General features: G+C 36.2%; 1 protein-coding gene across 2 annotated transcripts in view; it reads right to left on the bottom strand.

Annotated features, from left to right (window-relative positions):
• LARS2 (leucyl-tRNA synthetase 2, mitochondrial) overlaps positions 1-26,565 on the bottom strand; it is an 82,545-nt gene that overhangs the window by 34,446 nt on the left and 21,534 nt on the right. For both annotated transcript variants that reach the window (XM_052694217.1, XM_052694218.1), the window contains exons 6-12: positions 23,740-23,829; positions 19,718-19,861; positions 10,462-10,569; positions 9,356-9,515; positions 6,590-6,694; positions 3,541-3,656; positions 2,495-2,778 (exon numbers count right to left, since the gene is read on the bottom strand). In XM_052694217.1, the coding sequence (XP_052550177.1) occupies positions 2,495-2,778; positions 3,541-3,656; positions 6,590-6,694; positions 9,356-9,515; positions 10,462-10,569; positions 19,718-19,861; positions 23,740-23,829 (1,007 nt within the window). The remainder of the gene's footprint in view (positions 1-2,494; positions 2,779-3,540; positions 3,657-6,589; positions 6,695-9,355; positions 9,516-10,461; positions 10,570-19,717; positions 19,862-23,739; positions 23,830-26,565) is intronic.

Below are 26,565 nucleotides of genomic sequence, written 5' to 3' on the forward strand. Positions count from 1 at the left end.
TTTTCATTTGTTGCAAATGATCTCTCTTCACAGCTTGTAATGCTAAAAGAATGAGATCCCTCTAAAACAAAATTTTGCAGCCCATGGCAAACTTGTATGCAATGTGCATAATAAATACCTACGTGGCTATATGTAACAAACGTATACAATTTATAAATGCATGCAAATTTAACAGAATAGATATGCATAATAAATGAGCTGTTTCTATTTAATTTTTCCAGCTGCATCTTTAGTCAAAATCATCAAGCTTTATGTTTTTGCAGCAACTTGTATCTCCCTTTCTGCTTGATACTTAGCTTTGCTTGTTGGGGCAAGTTGATGAGACTATCATCCTTCAGTATTTTCCTCCCCTTTCTCTGCCTCACATCCATCTCTATCAGCAAGATTTTCTTTAAACAGGAACAATGCAGCAAAATAATTTTACTTTTTAATATAGAATAGCCCTTTTATTAAATTGTACATATGAGCAGGGACTTCTCCAACATTAAATAAGACTGGAAGCAGCCGGGCTTGTCAGTCAAAATCAAGAATACTTTATAGTAATTGAATCACAACTGTATCTGTCTCATGCCTCTGCTGTCTCTGCTGTTGCTCGTACTCTAAATGGACATGGCTCGTCAACACAGAAGCAGCATGGGCATCTTTCAGAATTCAAACAACAGGCACAGCAGTGTAATCAGATTAGGTGATCTTCAGACAACTAACACAATTACCTGAACTTGTGTAACAATGAATAACTTAGACATTTCTTTCCATTTGTAATTGCTTACATTATTGTAACTTAGATGTGACTACTTGCAGACTCCTATTTTTCCATCTTGCTTTCCGTATTAATTTGAGGTATTAAATGCAATTAATGACAAAAGATCTTATTAGTGGAGAGAAGGACTAAAGGAAGGGATGACATAACATCTCAGAGCAAGGGAAAACAGGAGGTACGGAAAACTGTGCACACAAAGGCAACAGATCAAAGGATCTGAAACTGCAGCAGACACAAATGGATGATCGATACTGAAGACAGCTGTCAGTTATGTAAAAATACAAAGCTAAACAAAAGTCAGAACTTAATTTCAGTAAATCACCACATTCTAAGCTGAGAAACTGATCCTCTACATCATGATTTCCAACTAAACAAAAGCCCTTGATTATCTGCCTGAAGGTAGGGTGGCCACAATAACTATACAGAAGCAGTAAAGATCTGCTATGCATCAAACTGACATTGTTGCAAAGTCAGCAATAAAATAATACCTGAATTGAGCACAGAAAGAAGCCAGGAGCGTAGACAATAACTTTCAATTAGATCAAGAAAAAAATTTAGATAAAGTTGGGGATTTTAGACCTGTGCATTCCTGGGGACTTGACTAAAACTGAGGATCTTGTTTAGTAAGGCTTTCCTGCAAGAGTCACACTTAAAAATAGATTACTATATGAAATTTTATTAAAGAGGCGTATCTGAGAAGAAATGCTCTGTGCAGAAACATGAAAATAAACACGTTTGACTTAAAACACTTGTTAACAGCAAAGGTCAAAATACACACTTCCAGAGACCCACAGAGCTGCTTTGCCTAAGCTACCTAGTTAGTAATGAAAACCATATCAACATTCTACCCTGCAAGTGTTGAAGTGAGATGTTGTGAAACTGCTGCATTATCAATGAGAGCCCTACGGCCATTTATGTCTGGTCCTCTTGCCTGGCAGACTGACAAGGTACTTTCCATTTGGTCAGTCTGTGAGCAGTAATACTGCATTACACTGCTGATGAAAAAATTCCCTGGAGTAACGCATATTGTAGAAGTTCCTCCAGCAGAACATATAGACTCATCTCAAAGGACACAGCATTTACATAGGTCTCAAGATCAGTCATCTGATTTTCACGACATATTTCTTGCTACTTAATTTGATCTGTTTCATTTCCTTTACAGTTGTGCTATTACAAATAAATATTACAACACAGACAAGATGCACATAATATCTCCTTCGATGTCAATTACATGCTGTCATCTGTAACATACAGTGAATACGATCCTCTGTGGTAAAGAATTATATAGCTGATAAGGTATTCATTTTCTTAGTAATAATATATGATGTTAGTTCCCTTACCAAAAGGAAACAATTAAATAAACACCACAAGCAGTATATGAGCTCTGCTGGTGAAAGATAATGGAAATTCTTGCACTAAATGAAGTGAGAGATACTGTCAAGAAATTGAGGGCATGGACAAAATAATTGTTTTCCCTGTTTCCTTTCTTCCAAATAAGAAGAGTGAGGTTTGTTTCACCTTGCTTATAAAGAAGTACCAGTGGTGTCTGTTGCAAATACAGAGTTTTACAGAGTATGAAAGATGAAAAACAACAACACTGGGTCAGATAAACTGTACTTCTGGAACAGTATTCTGTGTGAGTGCTAAGTTGTGAACACACACAGAAAGAGCACGTGAAACATACAAGTATAAAGTGATCTCTCCCAGCCTGCAGTACATGCAGCATTCTCTCACCTTGGACAAGCACAGTTCACCCATTCTGGAACAGTTTCTAAAGGTGACGCTCCCTTCCCTGTAAAAGTGGTTACATTGGGCAGCACCACAGGTAAGTCTTCATAAGGCACTGGAACAGTGCCACATTTTTGGCAGTGGATGACAGGAATAGGTGTTCCCCAGTACCGCTGTCGAGATATTAACCAGTCCCTTAATTTGTCACTCATTAGGTCTCCACCTATTCCTTTATTTTTGGCCTGCTGGGTAAGAGCTTTTAAAGCATCTTCTCGAGTCATGCCTGTGAACTGATGAGAAAAAGGAAAAACAGAAGAACATGGAAAAAATCATACATTTTATCAGTGAAAATGCAGGAATAGACAAAATTTCACAAAAGTAATTTCAGAAAAATAAATGTTTACGAACCTCACATGGAAGTCCCTCTTCTAATTTCTTAATAACCTCCTATCCGAGAGACTATTCACATACCAGCTACTTAACTTAAAGTCTCTTGCTCTAATGATAATCTTGACAGTCTGAGTAGAACAGTGCTTAGAAAGACCTCTTCAGCCTTTACAGATAAAATACATTTATATGTTATACACATAACTACATTTACTGCTGATATTTTAATCAACTGCTTTATGTTGAAACTTCCAGAGGTTCACCAACACAAGGCGTAGTTTGAGGAAATGTGAACAGTAAACCACTTTTCTGTGCTCATTTTGGATTATTGTATTTATTACTTGCAAACACATCCTAAACATTTAGACCCTACCTTTTATCAAACAATAGATACAAAGTTCATATTCTACCAAATGCATCTTTCCAACTTGGTCTACTCTATGGCATAGCTGCCCATGGCAGGAGGATTGGAACTGGATGGTCCCTTCAAATTCAAACTATTCTGTGATTGTATGACTAAATTCTTCTTAGAAATCTGATAGCATACATCTTCCTTGAGCCTTAAAAAGTAGAAACCTCTTTAATCGTGCAGTATTTGGCACATTTAAGAAAACAGTTTACACTGATAATATAAGTTGGCAAGAATTTCAAACTTGTATACTCACCTGCCCAGAATTAATGACTTTCTCCAAACCATTTGGCAGTTTTTCAATGACCTCAGTGAAAGAAATGCTCAGATTCTTTGCTACTGCAGCATCTTCTGCACTAGTACTAGGAATCCCTAGGGAAAAAAATACCTGGAATTGACTAACAGGGATATCAATCATCAGTTTGATGATAAAACATTTTATCTCTATGAAACTCTCCTTACAATGATTTATGTTTGCTCAAGAGTTTGAAAATGTAAGAACAGTAAAAATGTTTTAAGCAGTAAAGTTCAAGCAGCAATCATTATAGACACATTTTCTCAGTATTTCAAATGTTAATCAATGTCCTATCTCCGAGCAGGCTGAAAATTATATAGTTCAGAAAGAGGCTAAAAATAAAGCAATACAATTTAGACAAATAATACATTTTAAACAGTTATATTTGCTAGATACAACAAAAATGTATTTCAATAATATAAATTTGAATTCAATTTGCTAACATGACAGACACTAAACAAACAGGTTAAACATTCCCCTTCTTTTAATAGTAAATGTCATCTCTTTCTTCTGCAGTATGGTATTAAAATTTACCAGAAATCAATTGTCTCTAACATTATTATCTTTGAACCCACTAAGAAACCACATGATTTGTCGATACTCTCAATAAAACAACCTGAATAACACCAAATTTCTATTGAGAACGTAGCTCATGAGAGCACTTCCTGTCATCAAATGAAGTCTCAGCAGTCACTGTATTTAAAGCACCTGATGTTTAATTTCTTTTCACATCTCATTATTCAGGTTGGCCACACATCTTGAATACACGTTCCCCTAACTCACTTCTTTTTATTATAGTAATTCACCAGCATCACAAAATGACATATTATCTTTAAATATTTCTCACTCATATTGATTGATGAGGACATCTTTCCTCTGATTTTGCTGCAGGTATTTTAAAATATATATTTTTTTTCTACTTTGGAGGACTGTCTTTCAGAGTGAGTTAAGAAACGTCTTAACTTCATTATTTCAGTATTATTTCAGAATAGATGTGTTAGTGTCGGATGTATTATTTCCAAATTGAGATATAATATTCTGAATATCTTTTCCCTTTGAATTTGGTGATAATTCACTTAATATTTTCAAGAATCTTGCACAATTATTGTCATCTTTAAAAGACAAAGAAGCTTATTCTAACAATCCAGTGCAAAAATCAGGTTGGTGAAAACTGTAATAACTCTCAAGATACTGCTAAACACATTAGAATTATTAACATACAAGCTAGTTGATTGAAAACCAGTTTATCAAGCATCTTTCTTTAGGCAGTGAAATGTTTGCTATGGTAAATTTCCAAATACATAAACTCTGTTAATACACAGAAATTTGGAAGCAGAAAACTCAAGAAAACCAAACAAAGCTCCCCTATGGCATGTAACTCCCTAACTAACAAAAGACAAAAATCACTACTTAATCTTTTGCACAGAAATAAGCTCCAGCAATTTAAAGGCTCTGATACAGCACAATTTGTGTATCCTAATCTGACAAAGAGCCCTGCAGCCTGCAACAGCTGGCGTCACAATATGCTCTACAAATGGAAATAAGGATATCCCACTTTTTGGTGTTCTTTCTGCTGAAATGATGATGCATTAATGTACTTTCACAAAGCTCAATAGCTGGCATCCAGAACTTCCTGCAAAGATCTGGTCTGTTTCCAACAGACATAAGGCCAGAGTACATGCCTGTGAACAAGCTGGAAGCCTTTACAGAAAAATAAGATTAGGTACCTCAACTGTTTTGCTTCTCATACGCAAGGGAAGGTTCTAGTTTTCAAAAACAGATTAACTCCTAAAGTGAAAGATGTGGACATATTACAAGGAAGGTATACAGCCCAAGTGGATGGATTTCCATCAGCCTTGTGAGAGTCATCCAAGACACTTTTGCACAACGTTCCCAGTAAAAAACACTCAGTGGCATGGCATAGACACCTAAGTGGTTCTCCACAGTCAACTGGTTCCGCTGATGTGCCACAAAAGCCAACACTGGCAGTAGTGTAAAGGAAATAAGAGTAGTAGAACCAGGGCAGAAGTAACAACCACAGGGAGGCAACAAAGGAGAGTTCAGGAATTAGGAAGGTAGTGTAATGAGGGGGAGCAAAAACCCAACAGTCAGAGCAAAGCTTGGTGTCTACTGTTGTTCAAGATAAACCTTGCAGATTAAAACGGACATAAGTAAAACTTAGTGCAATCTCAATTTATTTTTTTTACTTAGAACTGATGTCATCTAATCACATGTACTTACTTGTCTAGATTGAAATACTAGGCTTCCTGTGCAGGAAAGGAGTAAAAGTAGCTGCTTCATAGGGCAACTCTGAGAAGACCATTTCAGTAAATTCAGATTATCCTCTACCAATGCCCTTCTTTCTCTGTCTACAGAAGGAATCCCAGTCTTAAATAAGGGTCTAAAGTTATGGGAATAGCTCCTTTAGAGAAAGGGCCTAAGGACTCAGGACTACCTGAACGGAATTCTAACCTATTCTGAACTCTTCTTCTGATCTCAACACAAATATTGTCAGATACAGCTCAAACTTGGAACTTTTGTATGTTTATTGGGCAAAATCTCTTTGAAACATTCCTCTTTAAATGTTCATGTAATTTACATAAATACATGACAATTTTTTTATTTTTCTTTTTAAAGGAAATAACCTGGGTTGCTTGGACAATATTTATGTCAAACAATGGTACAGTTATGTTTTGATTAAGAATGGTGAGAATCAAATACATGTGTCCTATAAGTAATCAGCCCTCCGACAATATACAGATCCTTAAATTTAGTTTGTTAAATGAACTAATTTTATGATATTTCCATTAAAATATATCATCTTGCATATCACTCTCCCAGACAGATTCTACATAGCTACTTTACCCATCCTTCTTCATTACTGAAGAACAGAGTTCCAAAGTCCATAAGAGAATCACCGTGTCCAAAGATTTATCACAGAAGCATTTGGTGCTCCAACACAGAAAGTTGAAAGCTGTTGTATTCCAGTCACACAGTAATTGTTGCATACCTATTTTAGTATCAAGATAATTCTCAAAACTTGTTTTTGCTGAGATTACTACAGGAATTTCTTGATTGGTAAGCAAGTTCACAGCTGTCACAGAAGTGAGTGAGTCTGAAAACAAATGATCGTGGTAAGTAACATATGGAAGTAGGTACGCTAAGAACACTACTTACTATTAAAACTCAGCTTATTTTATACAAAAAAAAAATCTATATTATTAATTTTTAAAAGAAGAAAATAAAAAACCTCATCATTTCTAAAAAGATAACAAAATCTTCACTAATTGATACATTTTCATGACTAGAAAACATACCAAACATCTGAATCTGAATAAAAAGCTAACTGAGATTTAGGCTGAAATTAAAAAAACAAAAAAAAAAAACAAAACACCCAAGTCCTTGACCGAAATGCAGGTTTGCTTCAAAGTTGTAAGAATTTACCAGTTGTGAATTGCAGAGTCATGAGTATCATTTCAAAATTCAGCAAAACTATTCACTTATTCAGCTGATACAGATGGGGAGCACAGATATGCTTATGACTTGCTCTTCTACACAGCAGTGACCAATGTAAGATGAAAACCTAAATAACTCACTGATTTCAAAACAGAATATTCACACCGATATTAGAGAGAGGCTTATATCAACATCTTGGAATCAAACGTTTACAGGGAAGGAGAGGACAGAAGGAGAATGAAAGGTGAGAACAGTGATAAGCTAAACTGACATTGTGTTTCTTTGCTGGCCTTAAGAATAAAATCTAATCTGAATAGTCTAAAGTGGGGGGACTCAAAACAGAGATCTCAATTTGGACACAAATTGTAGTGCCTCCACAGCTTAAAGCAGATCCCAAACTAATATGTAAAGAGCCAATGCTTTTTAAACTCAGTCGTGTGTTAACAATTGCACATCATGATATGCAACTGCAAAGAAAACCAGAGGCTCTGTGTCACAAAACGCCTGCTCCTGGTAAACAGGGTCTCAGGACTTTTAGTGGTCAGTGAAAGTATAGAAGGCCTCACTTCTAAGATCTAATTTCAGAGATTTGCATACAATAGATGAAATTAATTCTTATTTTGCAGGAATGAGGTACAAAATTGCTGCTTCAGGGATCTGACTCAACGTGATAACAAAAATACAGACCATTATAGAGTTTTCGTTCACCTATCTTTGTGGAAAACCAAAGAAAGTCCGAGGCTTGTACTGCTACGTACAAAGTCTGTTTGAAATAAAATAACAGTACTTCACAGAATAGGCTTACTATATCTCAACTGTCTTTTTAACACAAACAAAATAGTTACTTTGACTACTGGTTTTTAATTTTTCACGTCTCTAGGATATTCATATTCTAGACAAAATTTCTTATGTTCAAATCATTGCACTTAGCTTTCCTGCTTTGCTTAAAAAAAAAAATGTACAGAAGTACTTTCTCTTTTTAAAAACAAAAAGCATCACGAACAGGAAGCAGAGTGGGTAGGGCAGTCTGCTTTTAAAAATAACTTCTCTCTCCCACACAGCAATAATTCTGATTTTATGCTGGAACCCAAAATAATGATTCTCCAGTTTACAAAGATGTTCTTTCTTCTACTCACCTGCTCTCATCTTTAGTACTATAGCAGTAAAGGAATGAAACTAGTTACAAATGTAAAAGAATGTATGTTTGGTATTATAACGAGCTAATGAAAAATATAAGGGTCATGTCTTTATTTCAGACACCTCACACTGGTAAAACTAGGAGACTTACCACATTCTAAGGTTAAAGTATATTTTTCTTGGCTAAAAAATGAATTTCTGAAAACTGGTTGCTCACTTCTATTTAAATGATAATTGTCTTCATGTAATAGAGAAGGATAGCTCTAATAAAATACAAAGCTATATTCCAAGAGCACAACTATAAGAACCTTAAGTAAGTTTGGCATATTACATCCTTTTTTTCTCACCTAGAAAACATAAAAACATATCATTCTAATTGATTAAATGAGAACGTACAGTCAAGAAATAAAGGGCAAGATAGCAACAAAAGGGAAAGAAAGCAAGATTACCTCAGCTGAGGTAACTCTTATAAATTTCAGGTTTTTCAAATAATAAAGCATAGCAGGCCAAGGATGCTGAGTACAGAGTATAAGGTAGGAACATACAGGAAACCAATTAACACTGATTAATGAAAAGAATTACCACATTCAGGAGACCAATTAATACTAATTAGTGAAAAGAATTACCACTTTATTGTATTTGTATGCCAGGACCTACTATGGGGCTGCTCTGAATTTACTGAATTGGAATCTTGTATTAAATGTGGATCTCTAGAGCACAGTATTACTTTGCTATATATTAGTGATCCACTTTGCTACACACTAACCATCTGAAGTCCTCTATATATTCTCTATGCAGGGAAGAGATCATTGCTTGTGCAAGAGCTGGTTCCAGTCTGTGCTAATGACAAATTACCGTATAGCAGTGAGATTTGCAATGTGCTCACATGGTCAGATTCTGACTATTCACTTCCCTTATGTGAAGAAACAAGAATCTCTTCTGTTACTTTTATACTGTGAAGTTTTACAGACATTATAAAGAGTAAGAATTCAAGCATAGCTACTGTTACCATATCTGAAGTCAAGAGAGGCTTTTGATACTATCTGACATGTACAAAAGATCAAAAGGAAATGTTCCCTCTCAACAGGAACAGTTTATACCCAGCTGGACTCACATTTTCTGAAGATCATTCTCTAAGACTGATACTCTTTTGTAACAAGGTGCAGAATGAGAAAAATATCACCTTTCCCTGGGATGAACTCCCTCTGAAAGACTTCCTTCAGACTGCTGTTTCCATGCAGCAGTCTATGACTTGGTAAGATATATAAATGGGAAGCTCCATAAATGGCTTCAGGAGTGTAGGTGTAAGCAGCCAGCTTCTCTCCTGATACTTCACCATTAACCTGAAAAAGAACCAAAAATGTCCCGGATGTTTTCTTCTCCATTAGAAGTACAGTGGTTTTAAATTTCCCTTCCTACTTCTGCGATTAACTAATTTACAACACCCTACAGAAAGAAATATGCAATTCTAAATAACAAAGCCAGACACATTCCTACTACATGGTGTTTCCAGGATTAAATTCTGACAAAATTCACTTCTAAGAATGAGAATGTTGTTTCTAATTTATTTAAATATAAGTAAAATAAATATTGTAAAATCGTGTGTAATATTTCATTGTACTATTGAGCCAGATTCAACCCCTGGTTAAGTGTTTCTATCCACTTTTAATGTACAGCCCCTGTTTCTGACAAATGGCAATAGCCAAGCTCACCTAAATGAGATGCTGCTTCCGAAACTTAAAGAGAATTTTAGACTTTCTCAGCTTCTATGCTTTCTACCACACTTCTTTGATGAAGTCCATGTTGCAACTTGTACAGGAAAAGATTTATAAAAGCTGGAAAAGGTGGCACTGCATTAAAGCAACTGGACATAGAATGTGAGCAATAAACCCTGAGGGCTGCTTAAAAGTCACTACACTGATATGTTCCATGTGAATTAACTGTGGAGCGTATGGCGGCCTCAGAAGGAGATTCTTCTACAGCAGGTATTGATACATATTTTCAGAAATAATAAAAATATAACTTAGTAGCTGGCATGTAATTCTGTACTAATACAGACAATTTTCAACCAATTTTTCAGCTGAATACACAAATGCTTTCCTAAGCAGGACAACAAGAAATATCACTTCAACAATGTTCTTCAAGAATCAGTGCAGGTCTGGGCATGAACATATAATATTATCCTTTTGTAGGTTTCAAGGTTTTTATATCTGAAAATCCATCCCATTGTGCATTTCTGGGGTTGCATTCAATATAGCCAAGCTTGCAGTATTGAAATTTCTGACTCACCTTCAGCAAGAAGTCAATAGAGCATCCAACACAGTCACCTATCCAATTTGCTTGCATTTCTTTTATACCATACCACTCAGGGAGGTCAGACAAAGCATCAAACATAGCCTGATGCAATAAAAGAAAAAAATACAATGTTCAGCTCTTACAAGCATGCAAATTAAGACTACGGGTTTAACTATAACTAACAGAAAAACAATACAGTGATGGTAAAAGACGGGAGAAGATATTTTTGTACTGACTCAAATTAATCTCTCTCAGAGAAAAATTAACAGAGCACACATCAGAGGTACAACGCGTCCAACAGATATCCTATTGCTACTGAAAGAACACATAATTTTGAACAGACTGAATCTCAAACACAGAACCCCTGAGTGAAAATAGACACAGAAAATATTCCTAATGGGTGTAAATTGTAAAAGCTGTGAGCAACCTAACTAGCTCAACACAACTACAGATAAATAAGATATGTGCTTGCAGGTATAATGGCTACAAATGGATTAGTCGTTCAAGACAACAGTTTGGAGATGGCAATCAGAAAAAAGACTTTTATACGTCCTAACATTTTAAGTCAGAGCTTGAAAATGGCAAGACATTTTCCAGCTGCCTATCCACTTTCAAACATTTTTACTCATCTTTCCTTGAGCACAATAGGCTCTAAAACTGAGGAGGATCTTCAGGATGATGTGATGTTGGTACAGAGAAGAAATCAAACCATAATAATAAGGATTTACATCACGTTCAAAATATGACTACATTAGAACAGCTTTGAAATAAAAAGCAGGAAAAAAAAGTTGGCTCCTTTGTTAGCTAGAATGTCCCACAGCCAGACCTGTAAAGTCTGTGACCATCTGCACTCAGCAAGAGACAGATCCATACATTCATGAGCTTTCTAATATATGGTATGGAAGCGTAATGAACTACTCTAACTAGGACTTGCCTAAAGAATTTGAGCCAATATGTTTTTAGGAAAAGAAGTCTACAGAAAATTAAAGAAGAAGTACAAAGGGTTGGATAACTTAAAGTTCATCTTAATTTTCACTTCAAAGCACTTGAAATTTTTGTTATGAATACTCCATAAATGTCCCAAATCTTTCCTTTGGCAGAAGTACAGACAGAGGCATGAGTCACTAGGACAGATGGTAGATATGTTGAACAATTATAGTTAAAATCTCAGAATAAGGCAATATGTTGAGGAATTTTTTCATTAGCTGTGGCTCCAACATCTAACACACATGCTCTTTGTTATCTCATTAACTGCTAGCAAACCACAAAGGTGCACGCTACGTACAACATGCTGCTCAAATTAAATTGTTGGAAGGAGGATAATTAGAGAATATATCCGTATTAGTAAAATGAGATGCATAAAAGATGTTAAAAGGATTGCATTCTTGTTAATACTCTGTTGTATACCCATCGCTCAAAGTAAAATAAAGGACATATGCTTCATAAAACATACTATTACATCATTCGGGATTAATAGCTTTCTACATCCTTAAGAGTCAAATTCCTTCTCTGATGGTTTATAAATAAAAGTACAGTAAAGTTTTGGAAGGTTTTTAATCATACTGTAACCTTAATGAGCTTTAGTTCACAATTGCAAGTGTACTGAATCACAGAGATTGCCCAAATCTCCTTATTCTCATTAATTTCAAGGTTCCAGAGACAACTGAGATGTATTTGCTGTGAATAATCCATGTATAAATATATCTACCAAACAATAAGAAATATCTGGTTATACATAGTATACTTGGAGACATTCTTCGGAAGAACTTTATGCAATTTAGAAAGTATGAAATTGGGCCAATACACAGAACTGGTTGGACACACTAAGCAGATTTTTACAAAATCTCTACTTGGATATCCTTCCTAATCTACATTTCATTTTTGCTGGCAGATATGCTGAAGTGTGCATGTGCTCTACTGAAGCTGTATGGCTTATAATTATTTGCCAGAAAAATCGCCTGGATTTTTCACTGTAGGATTATTACATCAAGATCCTTAATACCACTGTGTTAACCATTTTAACTCCCTTTTAGCAGGCTTGATTAGAAGCTATAGGCTATAGTTTGCCTGAGCCCAATTGTTCTCTTCATAATGCATTTCTGTTCTTCAAGGTTCCTACATCTTCAAGAAAGACTGACTTAGGTACTGAAGAAGCTGAAGACAAACTAATGCTCCACAGGACTGTTTTACTCTTTCTAAGCAACTAGAAAATTGTGGTGTAGCTATAAGACGAAAGTCAACCAGTACAGATGATCACAGAGTCATAAAATCAAGAGAAGCTCACTGTGAATTCATCATGGATAATGGTGGCCAAGTCTAAAACTAGAAATATCTGAATGCAGATAACCTATTTCACACACCCCACTGGATGGTCAATTGAAGATACACTGAGAAACAACTTCTAGTTGTTTAGCAATCTTCAGACAAAAGAGAAAACATTAAACCAAACAATAGAAATCACACAGAATCACACAGAATTGTAGGGGTTGGAAGGGACCTCCAGAGATCATCGAGTCCAACCCCCTGCCAAAGCAGGTTCCCTACAGCAGGTCGCACAGGTCGGCATCCAGGCAGGTCTTGAACATCTCCAGAGAAGGAGACTCCACCACCTCCCTGGGCAGCCTGTTCCAGTGCTCCGTCACCCTCACAAATGTTTTACAATTTCCCAAGAGAAACTCATTTCCTAAAAGTTCCCCTGCTTGTAGTTCAAAACGGGTGAATTCTGATCAGCACCTAAAAAATTCACTTTCTAACCCTGGGAAATGCCTTCCATTCATTTCATACTGAGTAACAGTATTCCAGCTTCTCTGTGATAATAAATGCAATAAAATGAAACATTAGATATAAAGTTTAAAGCTAAAAATTTACTATGCTTTCAGTGAATTCATTCTAATGAAGTTTCACAAATTTGCTTCTTAACTGAAGCTTCTTAAATGATGACTAAAAAATGTCATAAAAAGCTTAATTTCAAAGGCATTTAATTAAATAGCAAAACAAAACTGTATTTACCAAACAAAATTAAAATTAAAAGCAGAAGCATTTTTCTAAGGAAAAGTTAAAAACAAAAAAAAAAAAATTAAAGATGTCTGGATTAAAACAAAATTATTCACTTCATTTGACCAAGTTCCCAAAAGAATATCCAAATATAAACTAAAGATCACACAGAATCATTTAATAAAATGCTACATACTAACTAAAGTACAGGAAATTAAATTTAAGATGCCCACTACTTTATTTTGCATTCTATTGCAAGGTTCCAGTTAGGATTATGTGGTACAGCTTCTGTTGGTACTTTTAAATCTTCTTGCTCTGCTTTTTTTTGGTTGGTGGTGGTGGTGGGTTTTTTTAGGTGGTTGTTTTCTTTCTACCTTCAGCCGTTACTCTCTGCAATGTCACAGGTCACTCTCAACTCTTACTTCCAAGTGTGTGAAAACATATATAAAGGAGTAATAACACAGAAACTATGTGTGATTCCAGTCCTTCCTCCTGCACGCCTGAACTGTCAGCAGTTTTTCTCTTATATAATTCACGGTCAACAAACATCTCTGGTTTGACTACACATAGCTGAGGCAAATAACTGACATCCCAAATGCCAAAAATAAAGCCAGTATTCTCTTCTACAGTTCTTCTCAGTCTCACTGTAGCAATGCCTAAGTGAAAACATTCTCATTCTAGCACAACAAGGTGTATCTTTGGAGGAAAAAAAAGAGAACTGATTCTGTAAATATAAAAGCTCTTTAAAAGAATTGCTATCATTCTTAGTAGTACTTAGCTCTTACTGTTTGCATTAATCTCACACCAAAAGGAAATTAAACTCGTATTACTGCAGCGCTGCGTGATATGCTGCATTTGTACTAGAGTGAAAACACAGCCTGGCCCAGAAATCCACAGAACACTTTCCTGTCTTGCCAAGCAAACAAAATAGGTGTCATTTCTTTATTAACAAAGCTCTAAGAGATGGAGCTCTTGGTCCCTGGCCAGGAGAGCTCTCAGTATGACTAAAGGGGAAGAGTTTCAAAGCAAGTTTTATCAAGCCCATTCTGTTGGAAGTAGAAAACTATGAGCTAGACTTCAAGTACAGGAAGTGAAAAATCACACATCCAGCATGTAGAACTAAGGAGCCAGCATTTCTGTTCTCCTCATCACGATGAGGCATTACCTCTCACTGTGAAATGCAAAGTACTGTCAATATTCTTAACATTCTAAAATGCAGTACTTCAGTTTCATTACAGGGTAAAAAAGTAACCATTTTAATAACACAGGAAAAAAAAAAAAAACCAAGAAAATCAAGTAAAAGACTATTATGTAAAAATTCAGATTATATTCAGACCAAAGAGGCTGTCAGATGAAGTGGTAACAAAAAAAAAAAAGCTGGAAAAGAACTAATAGATCTTCCGGTGTTTTACGCTTACAGAAAGTGAGAAGGATTTGTCTCTACAGGCCTGCACAAATTGAATAATGAAGAAAAGACTGCTGTATGGCAACTGTAAAAATTTAGACAGAAATTTGTAGGCCTTGTCTATTTCCCCAGTATTTAAACTATCTTCATGCGGTGCAAAATGGGAGAAGATTGAAGGCAAAACACGAAGTTTCAAAGTTTCTCCTACTTTATTTATTTTTAGTATTCTCTAGTTATTTGAATCATTCAATTCTTTCAGTCGCTTTTGAAAAATCCAGAAATTTCAGTAAAATACAAAAACATGCATTGTATGCAATTAATTTTGGAAGAACAGGTGCAATGCAAACACTGCCCTTACAAGCTCTGATTTGTGGACTAGGCTGCCTGTGCTTTAAAGAAATCGCCATCACACCAATAACAATTTACAAATAACACAGGGAACACGCTAACATTTCCAGATCGATTTTTCCAATGAATCTGCCTACAGATTCAGCTGGTAACCATAGCAACTAAATGTTTTAGCTTAAAACATCTTAAATGCACAGACAACAATTTGAATAATAATGTCATCACAGTTAAGGCATTGTGATTTTATCAAAGAAGTCTGTCAAAAGAAAAATGACAATTAAAAGGTCCTTTGAATATCCATCCGAGCTGCTAGACCTTTTCAGGTCTATTCTAAAAAATGGGTCACAATTACTTTGTAACTTCAGGTAACCAAAATACTTCCTGCCGACTGTTTAAAGAATGGTCAGTTCTTTTGCCCTTTAAAAAAAACAAAAACACACTGCCAATGGTACCTTATGTGACTAAACACTGCTTTGTCTGTTTGCATTTTTTTGTTTCAAAGAAGGACTAGGAACAGGTGCAGAAAAAATAAAGAATTCAAAGCAAATCCACAGAAGATGGTTCCTTGGACGCAACAGGAATCTAAGATACTGTGTGCATATAAATTAAACACAGACTACTGCAAGCACAGAAAATGATTTCACCACCCATCACTGATCAAGTAGTGCCTTGTTGCTACCTGAGTAGTAAATAAAGCATGCAGATGAAGACTAATGTTCACAGAATTTATTTTTGTTAGTTGGGAGACAGAGAAAAAAAAAAAAACCAGAAAGACAAATGGGTGAAAGAGAAACACAGATGACTAGAAAGACCATCAATATGCAATATAAATAGGTTGTATAGTTACATCAAGATAATTTGTGGATGCTCCAAATAGAAAATAAATTGTAGGCATCCATATCATTCAGTTATTATTGCTAGCTGGTAATTTGCATGAAGAACTAAAGAATAACAGACTCATTAAATATATTTTAAATGGATCCCTGTCTACAAAAAATGGTTGCAGTATAAAGACTTGTATTTTCCTCTAATCCATATGGTAAGGTGCCACAGCAGAAATAAAGCATTTTTCAGTGTGCTGTCTCACTGTGTTAAGTTAAAGAAAACCCAGGGATAACTTCTGGAACAAACAAGTGATTTGCAGAGAGCCTTGCTGCAAGAAAAGGTCAAGGAAGGTGGAGCTTTCTGGCATTTGGTCCTAAATTTCTGTAAGCTTTTCTAAAGGAATAGTAGTCACCACTGAAGGAAGCTAAAGGTGAGCAGAGTACCAAAACCAGATTAAGCATCACTGGAGAAAGAGGAAGGGGAAAGCAGTGCACACTAAAAAATTACTAACCGTCCAAATCCAAAAGTAACTAACGTAGAGAAGAAATACAAATCTTCCCCCAAAGGTGCAAGGATTAAATTGCTATCTGCTAATCTCTCTGTATCTCCCATTTTAAAGTTTCAGAATAAAAAGTAGTGAAACTTCTGTGGATACAACTCACTGATCCACTTAGCCCCACATTACTAGCTTTACACAGAGATAGCAAGAACATCTTACACAACAAATCTTCGCTGTGCCAATGAATTTGTTCAAGCTGCGAGATATAGGAAATACAGGGGCAGGTGAGTACTGATAGGAATTCTGGCAGCATGGCTCAAAGATCTAGAGGCTAGTCTGCTGACAGAAATTGTAGGTCTTTAGATCAGAATGATTTGGACATCATCAATCTGGAACCACTTTGCTTTAGCCTTCTGGTCACTCTGAAAAGAAGCAGAAATGCACAGAAGTATACCAAACAATTGGAAAAGAAATGAGAAATGAAGATCTCAAGTCCAGACAAGGTCTGGAAAACTGAATTTCAATTTCTGTGTTGGCTTTTGTTTTTTGTTCTTTGAGACAAAAAGATTAACCACAGAAAATGACTAATTCCATTAAAGATAATCTTTATAATGTCCTCTCAGATTTCCCTCTTACAGCAGCATAGCATATTAAGTACAACAAGTAATCATCATAATCTCAGGCCAGCTTGTATAAAAACACCTTCTGCTATTGCAGTATGCTGGAGTATGAAGGCTCACTTCAGGTTCCTGAAAATAACTGCAGGAAAGTTACTATATACATATTAATTGTGAGCTCCAAACAACTGAAGAAATAAAAAGGGAAGTGATATCTATAAAGAACCTGCTATTTTTCTGAAGAGGTATATTCATTGATAAACTCTCAGGTAAAGATCAAAAACTATTTGTTGTACTCATTTATGATTAGAGGCCACGTACCCAGAGTTTCTGAACATTAAAGAAAAGGAAGTTGTTCTGGTAGTAGTTCTCATCCATGATGTAAGCCAGGTAAATACTTTACGCAGATGAGTGCTTTCAGGAACAAGAGACAACAAATACTGCCCCCCTCAGAAGTGAAGGTATTCTCATCACTAATGTTATCATCCTAAAATCGTTTAGGTGTTAAAAATGTTTAGCTTCTTAGAGTCAAAGAGGTATCTTTGATTCATAAAAGGACTAGTCACATAAAAGTGCCTTAAAAAGTACTTGGAGTGACTACTGCAAGGAATAAGTGTGTGGAAAGTTGAGTTCTGGGGAAAATTAGTCAATATATTCAGATAGAGGAGTCAAAGTTGTAGCATATAAAATCTGTGATATGGCATTCTCTCTTGAGATGCTACTGTGAAGCTTCCTGGTTATTTCAGTGTGGACACACTGTCTCCAGGAGACAGAAGTATCTTGACAGTGATAGCTCAGAGACCGTCTTCCTCACATGGGCAATCTCCAGTTTGCAGTTCACAGGCCATTCAGAAGGTAAGACACAATGTACCATATCAGCTAGTCATTTGCAACTTGAAAGAAAAAAATAAGTAATAAAAAATGAAATTTCTTTATCTTAATCTTCTGAGCTGTGAAACCCATCTAATGTCAGTTATTGGATAAAAAAAAATTCCCCTGAACAACCAAATGTACAAAACCCTTGCCAAAAGAAACAGAGTGAGACTGTTTAAAGTTTGCCAGGACCACAGCAAAAAAAATGGAAAAGTGAGTGAAGAGGAAAATCCAAACCACCTGCTAGTAACTGGCAGCATCTGTCATTGCACTGAGAAGCAGGAGCACACGAAGGCAATGCTTGCCAAAGCACTTGAGCTGGGAGCAGTATGGCATAATTCATCGACTTATTTGTATCAACTACAGAATATTAATCAAGCACAGCACAAACTTCTGGGAAGCTTTATAGAGATCTGTAGAATATTCACTGTCCTCTGTATTAATGATTAAAGGTTTGGTGGAGGTTGACCCAAACATTTATCCCTAAATAAGAAATAGAAACAGCTCTCACTCATGATCAGATGTTAAGGAGCATTTCCTGCACCCTAACCCTCCTCCTTCTTTTGTAGGTAGGGCATACAGCAGTCTCTCAAGATGAGATCTTTTGCAGGGAGGTAAATGGTTGTGGATGTAAAAGGTCCTCAGCTTTCAGTAGAGCTTACTTACTGGATAATGAAATTTGGGAGACCTGATCATTTACCAAGCTTATGTCTTACCCATAATTGTATTTCTTAACTTAGAGACTAAAGCAAAAAGGTAGATCCTCCTCCCTAGAGAAAGGTGGATGAGCAAAAGGTAATAATCCTGTAAACCAAAGGTGTTTTAAGGTTACTGAAAGGTTTCCACTTCAAGGTTGGGTTCTCTTTAGTAGAAATTTAAGGCTGATTCACCTTTCTCAGTGGGAAATAAAAGTCTGGTAATTTGGTCAAGCAGGGATACAACCCAGAAATATCAGTCATTACTTCCTATAACCTCTATAAAGAAATAGACAAAAATGTATTTGTTAGAATAGAAACTCTGAAGAATTTCCAACCTCAAACTGAGGCAAAAAGTTGGGGCAGACCCTGAAACGTGACAGTGATCATGAAATCTGACAACAACAGCACTGATAAAGAGCTCAGAACCTTGTGATCATTTTGTGATTGTGCAGACGTGTTCAATTTTTCCTTCAAATACAGCAAATGTTCCCTCCTTACTGCCAGAACAATCAGAAAAAGTACATCTCAAACTATCCTCGTTGCACATGGAGAATCAAAGGATCTATGGTTTTCTCTTGATTATGAATGGACCTGACATGCATACTCCCTAAAAGATGGTAGAAATTAGGTCTCTCGAATATGAGCTTTATTAAAGACTAATTTTTAATATTTTATTGGACATAATTTTCTCAATCTATACTTGAGGTCCCAATACACAGAGCACTTGAATGGCATAAAGATTTCATCCAGATAAAAGAGGAAGGTGACGCTTTCTTTTTAAGAACTCACAGATGTGGAAGATATGCTGTACGCTGCAGTCCAGATTTCAGCTCACAGCAAAAAACACACACGAATCACATATATTAGTATATAGTTACATATTATGCAAACATGTAGACATAAAAGACCCCATTCAGCTTAATAAATATTTCTGGGAAAAGAGTCATCTCCTTAAATGCTACCACAAATTCCGAAATCAGTATCCTCATACCTTTGCATACGCAGTAGTTTTAATGAACCATTGTTTGAGGTACTTCTGTTCCACTTTTGCTCCCGAGCGCCACGAACAGCCATTGTCATCCACCTGTTCGTTAGCTAGAACGGTTTGATCTACTGGATCCCAATTCACCAAGGCCTGAAATCATTTCAGGAAAAAATATTTTAAGCCGCTATTTCAAAAACAGAATCTTACTTTTTAGATAACAGAAAGATTATCCTGAAACATTTTTTGGGTTCCTATTTTCTACACTTTTATAACATCCATTTGCATCTGCAATGCAGACTCAAGCGACAGTATTTTGAATGTTTAAAAGAAAAAAGCGGTTTGCAGGATTTGCCTGGTTTGATGGCTAAGTATTCCAATTTCCAATACTGCAAATTGAAGTTTGATGCTTAAAAGTTGTCCACCACTAATCCAAAGGTGTTGAGAGTGAGACTGAAGGGGATAGATGACTGAAGATATACAACATGAGAGGAGATTGTCACACAGAACTATTACATTGAAGTGAAAGACCTGTTATTTTCCACACGTTTCTTGTCAGTTGTGTGAATTACTTTTGCAATCATCTTTCTTACCAGTTACCAATGCAAATGTATTAAAGAAAATTTAAAGTGAAATAAATAGTAGTGTTGTATTCAGACATGGTGGGGAGGGAGTAAAAGCAAAACCTTCCCCTAGCAATACTGAACAAATTAGATGATCGTTTATGATAAAGGGTGTAAAATCACACTCAAAAACCCTCAGAGCACTGACAGTCATTCCAGACGTAGCATCAATGACAGACACTAACTAGAAAAAATGAACAGATAGAAGTGATGGTCTATTAAATTGAGTTTTACCTACTATTTGAACAAAATCAAAGTTAAATCAGCTTAAATAAAAAACATTAGCACCAGCTCCAGAGCACTGAAATACATTACACGTTATTTAAAATGTTTACATTCTTTGGGTACTGGGAGAACTTACTATCTCAACCTATGCACATTCTCTGCTTTGGTATTATTCACGTTTCATCCATTACTGACGACCTTCTGAAACGTCAGTTTCCAAACTGACAATGCTTAATTGCAGTTCTGCTGGGCATTCTTAGAAAAAGTAAATACAACAATCATTTCACAAACATTTTGGTGAGGACAGAAGAAAAACAGATATACAAACCCTATCTTTCTGACGAACGTTGTTGCTATTTTTGTTATCAGTATAGCTTACACTCATTTACACAAAATTCATGATGAAAGAATGAATTAAAGTCTTTTTTTTTTTTTTAATAAAAATGAACTCATTTTCAAATCAAGCTTGAATGAATTCAACATATCACCGGAATTTGAATTTGCCTACCTTCCACTAATTTCCTGTCAATAACATTATACAGTTTTTACAACAGCCTTCAAAAAGTTTATTGGGAAATCATAAGTGATCAATACATTCTGCTATTGTAGACCTATTTTCTAACTTTCAGAACACAAGCTTTTTTTCAGTAATGATGCAACACATTATGAAGTTGGCTTTAAAGTTAGGATCCTATCATTTATAAAGATCTAAAAAATGTCATGCTATGTTAAAATAACATCAGGAAGTAATAAAATGTCAGCTGCATGAGGTAATATCAGCATTTGCTTGTGTTAAGTTGGTTATGACTAGAAGTTGAAAAAAAATACTGCTTTTGTTTTGATACTAGGTAAGCTTGTGAAAACTCTGGAAATTAACCAAACTGATTTATGCAAGTATAATTATTTAGCATGACATATTCTCATGATTCATAATAGCAAAATTTACCTAGAGAGATAATCCAAAGCATAAAGCAAATACATATGTAAGAAATGCACAGCTGAATGGCCTTACCATGAACTTTTAGGCTTGCATTTTGGTCCTCCCATCTCTCAGAGCCTTCTGACTAATATTCAAAACCTGGATATTAAATTAAATCCTTAGATCTTACTTGTACTTCACAGAGGCAACCTTGTGAAAACAAAAGCCTCAAACAGTAGCTCCAGGAAGTAACTACATTTCACCAATACAACGAGAGCACAGTGTGAGAGTGCACATCTCACACAGCTTATTTAGATCTGCTCTCTACATCAGGTCACAAGCTTTTAAGATAGGATTCATCTCATCTAACCTCAAATGTCAGAACCCCAGACAGCATAAGTATCATCTCCAGGTTTGGTGACCATGGTACTAGACTGCAGGTACCTAATCAAAATAATCAATACAGTCTAGACAGCAATTCATCTCAAATGAAATGAGACACACTTGGCGAAGTCAATACTCTCCACAGTACATTGATCAGATCTGTACCTTAGGAGGGAGAGTATTTTGCTGTGGTGAATTAAGACACACTGTCTCCAGAAGCTGCAGCATCCAGACAGGCACTGTTAGCTCTCACTAAGTCCAGCTCCCAGACACGCAAAACCTGTTTCCCAACCAGAAAATTTTTTTGCCAGGCATGCATACTCCTGGAGTGCTCACCACACTAATACTTGACACGTATCATTCTTATCTCTACAGTAAGGCTATCAATTATCTCCTCACACCTAAAAGAAATTGTAAAACAGGAGACTTCAAGCTGTGCAAAAGTACTGCTTAACGTATATTGCAGGTATGCTAAAGACACACGATAGATGTATGCTTCAAGGATACGTGACAGCTTGAAGAGACCAAGGGTTATGGGCTTTACCTCTGCCATCTGTTTTCTGCCAAAAAGCAACCGGTTTCTATTCAGAGATTACATTTCCTACAGGTTGACAGATGCTGATTTAAGTCCTCAAAGCACATGCAATCAATGGTACTCAAAATCCCTCAACAGCGGGAGCCTGCACAAAAAACTGCTTTTGTGTATCTTCTAAAGAAGCTGCAAGCCCTGAGCTTTTCAGATTCACCTCAAAAAATATATATCTATAGATAAAAAAATATAAATCCTAGCTTTTTGATAACAAACTTTTTTTATTACAAAAAAAAAGTAAAGGAAAATACAGAACAAAAACAAACAAACAAAAAAAACACAAAAAGAACCAAAACAACCAAAGTCTGCATGCTAGGACACACCAAACATTCAATCTTCTTACTAGCTGTCATTTAGTATCTCTGAATATATCCTGTTGACATAAATAGGAAAAATGGATCAGGAATACCTCATCTTTCCAACATTTCATCATCAACCTCCATCTCTGGGTTCGCAGCATAACTAGATTATATCCTCTATTATATCCTGTAGGATCTTCTGGTTCCCATACAATACAGTGGAACCTTTAAAGCTAATTTATTAGTTTCCGCTTTAGGTTAGGAACATTCACTAAATTGTAGCTTTGTTTAGATGCAGCTCAGTAGTTCAGATTCAGGTATTCTGGAACTGAGTTTCTTTGGCTAGATAATTCTTCAGGATCTAATTTAGCACCTTTGTTTCACCTCCTGCTTAAAGGTTAACTGAATTATTCTCTTTGGAGATAATCTCATGTCATTCATAAAAATAATATAAAGTCCAGAATTTATTAATGCACTTCCAGCTGAAAAGCAGCTGTGCTATTCTTACAGCATCTAGTATTTCTGTAATATGTTACAGGTCACAAACAGGGCTCAGGAATTAGATGGTTAGACACAATGTGCTATTCTCCTATCCAATTCTACCAGTTCTGAGACACAGTACTATAATGCAATCAATCTCAGTACTGAAGAGACTCTTCACGATCCTGTTATCTTTTACATCTTCAGGAGAGGGAAGTTAAGACCTAGAAAATTCCGTACTGAAGCCAGAAAATCAACTAATGGTAGTTAGGTTCTGATCCTGCATTTCAGTGTAAACACTTCTGGCTTGACATGCTGTAATACCCACTCATGTTCATGACGCAAAAAATTCATTATATTCTGCAGTGATTTATAACCAAACAGAGCACCATAAATATCTAATCACTTAATGAATGCAAATGGATGATCCAGAAATGCATTCAGAAGTACTGATCTAATAAGTGACTAGAGCTAGTGCAGTACAAATATCACAGGCCAAAGTTTGTACCTACCTCTTTTTGATACACTATCCCAGATTCAAAAAGCTTAAGAAAGAGGTATTGTGTCCATTTGTAGTATTCTGGTAAACAAGTGGTTACTTCCTGTAGAAATGAAATAAGAATAGCTGAAGCTACTCAGTATCCTCTTGGAGCATTTCAATTTAAGCAATTAACTCAGCAATGTATATTAAATGCCAAACAGAAAACAAAATGCATTTTTGGATAATGTTTATTATGAGTGATACTCACCTGTACACAAAACCAGAGTGCATGGGCCTTGGGCAGGTTTGACATTGCACAGCAAGGTTTACTTGTTGACATAAAACAAGGAATAAAACAACACTGTAATATCAATGCTGATAGATAGGAGAGCACTAGAATGGAACTGACCACAGCTGACTGAAGAGGGAAACAGCCAAATTAGGAAGAAAAAAAAAAGCAGAGCTATTCAAGAAGTCATCTCAGGCATGGTGGCTTTTTCTCTGTTAAGTACTGAAAAGCAGAAAGAGCTGTTGGCTGTTCAGAGACAGCTCAGATCTGGCTATGGAGAGAGCAGAGCAGTCTGCAGCTGAACCAGTGCCTGTAGAGGACAGAACAGCACTGAGGAAGTGAGGTGCTGACAGAAGATAATGCTGGGCTGGCAGGCAGGGAGCAGGGGGTAAGACTCCAAACTTCAAGATGGAAGAGTTGTGAAGGGTATCTCACAAGAAGTCACAAGTGTAAGAGAGAAATAAAGACGGATAAAAATAAATGACAGCATAAAAAAAGAGGAGTGGGTGTTGAGGAAACAGCATGTAAAAATGTCAGATAGTACTTTTTTTTTTTTTAACTTGCCAACATTTCTGAAGTTCGTCATAAATATTAACAACTAAAACAATCTACCTACCAACACTTACAAAGCAACAAAATGCATTTCAAATAAGCACAAGTACACAAAGCTCACTAAAGCACGATGTGATCACTGACTCAATGCTGTGTACACTAACGCAGTGCTTTACAGGTGCAATGGACACGCATACGCTTTCACCCATGTGTTTTAAAGTTTGGTCAAAGTGAAAACAACCACGTAATTCAGCACTGAAGTCCTAATTGCCTCCTAAATATGCAGCAATAAGCAAAACACATTTTTCCTGTCAACATCTTTTCCGATTAATTTGTGCTTTTGTAAAGAAGAAATATTTCGACAAATTTTGACTCATTGGCACTTACTGAAGTTGAAGATAACACCTGTACTGAAGCTCAAAGCAACAAGAATATACCTTGATGTCAGGCTTACAGGGTTTTCAGTATGCCAGCTAACTAAGTGCAAACTGAATACGTTTATCAACAAATTTATCAACAAATGGTACTACAGCATCTTTTACCTAGGCTTTCCCATCATCTACGCATCCCACCACTGCGACAGATGAATCAGCAATAGCCTCTGCAGCTCAAATGACATCTGAGACACCCTAGTATAAAAATTTCACCACGTCTACAACTTTATATTCTGAAAAACTGCTGAAACACTGCTTTGAACAATTACTATGGCCTTTGAGTAGATACGCCCCAAAAGTGAGTTGAAGAGGTTTTCCAGACCAGAGAGAGACATTTAATGGCAAGTTCTCAGCACAGCATGTGAAGGCTTAGCCATAAAAAGCAGCTGCTTGATTAAACCCTGCTCTCTGCACTTAAAAAAAAATAAAAGAAATCTAGCTTATTCCTTTTCAACTACGCATTATCCATTTGATCATATGTACATGTACACACACACACGAATGTTATGCACACATTTTGCCTGCGCAAAGTTAGTTCTGTCAGTGTGATGCTGCTCAGGCAAGGGAGTTTCATCTCTTAATACCAGAAATCCAAAAGAACAGAGACCATTCCTTGCAGTACAACATAAGGTTATGTGAGCAACAGGTAAACAGAGAAGACAGCCAAAGTGAGTTGTTACATAAAGATGAACTGAGCTTTGTCCTTCTGGTCCTGGCTGGTAGATGTGTGTAAGAGAGGGCATTTCTCAGGCTGAGGTACACAGAATCACAAGTCCATGCTCTCTCAAAAGATGTAAACTGACCCACGTTTTAGAAAGGAATGCAGCAGAAATTTATCACTGAAGTTAATTTGCAGTCCGGTCGCTGCAAAATATCCAAAGGTCCAAGCAGATCACTCAAGCTCATCATTTATTTAAACCTATAGCTATGAAGACTCAAAGCAACAGATGTTGACTCAGAAAGAGAAATGACGACACTGCCAAGCAATATGAGCAAGCATTTATGTGACTGTTGCTGTTAACAAGTCAGCAACCTCCTTACAACCTAGGAATGTCTTTTTTTTTTTTTTTTCTCCTACAATTTATCACATCAAGATGTACAGTGAAAAATAATTTTTCCATGTATTCTGGATTTTGATTAAAGAGATAATGTCTGGTAAAAAGCTTCCAGTTGGCTGCCATCATCTTAAGTTCAAGTGACTGGTAAAGTTTCCATTTAAGCTTCATAGGCATGACAAACATTTGCAATGCATTAACAGAATTGACCCAACTGAGAAATGCAGAGAAGGGTTTGTGTAAGGGCTTTACAAAACAGCATGATGGGATTCATCCAGCCTTTTAAGATGTCTGTGTGCTGAGCACTAGCAAAACAACAAACATTTATAGTCCTGTATCATAAAGCAGATCAGTGAATATATATAAAAAGGATATTAGCTCATTTATTCCAAAGATTAAATACACACTAAAACCCAGAACCCTTCTTACAAATATGAAATTTATTGCTCTGCTGTCAATTGCATGTGCTCTTCAGAGATCTGTGTCAGATTGAGTGGCAACCCATCACCACAGCACCTGAGAAGGTA

Source organism: Tympanuchus pallidicinctus, unplaced genomic scaffold (genome assembly GCF_026119805.1).
Source record: "Tympanuchus pallidicinctus isolate F22 unplaced genomic scaffold, pur_lepc_1.0 scaffold3, whole genome shotgun sequence".
Classification (NCBI taxonomy): Eukaryota; Metazoa; Chordata; class Aves; order Galliformes; family Phasianidae; genus Tympanuchus; species Tympanuchus pallidicinctus.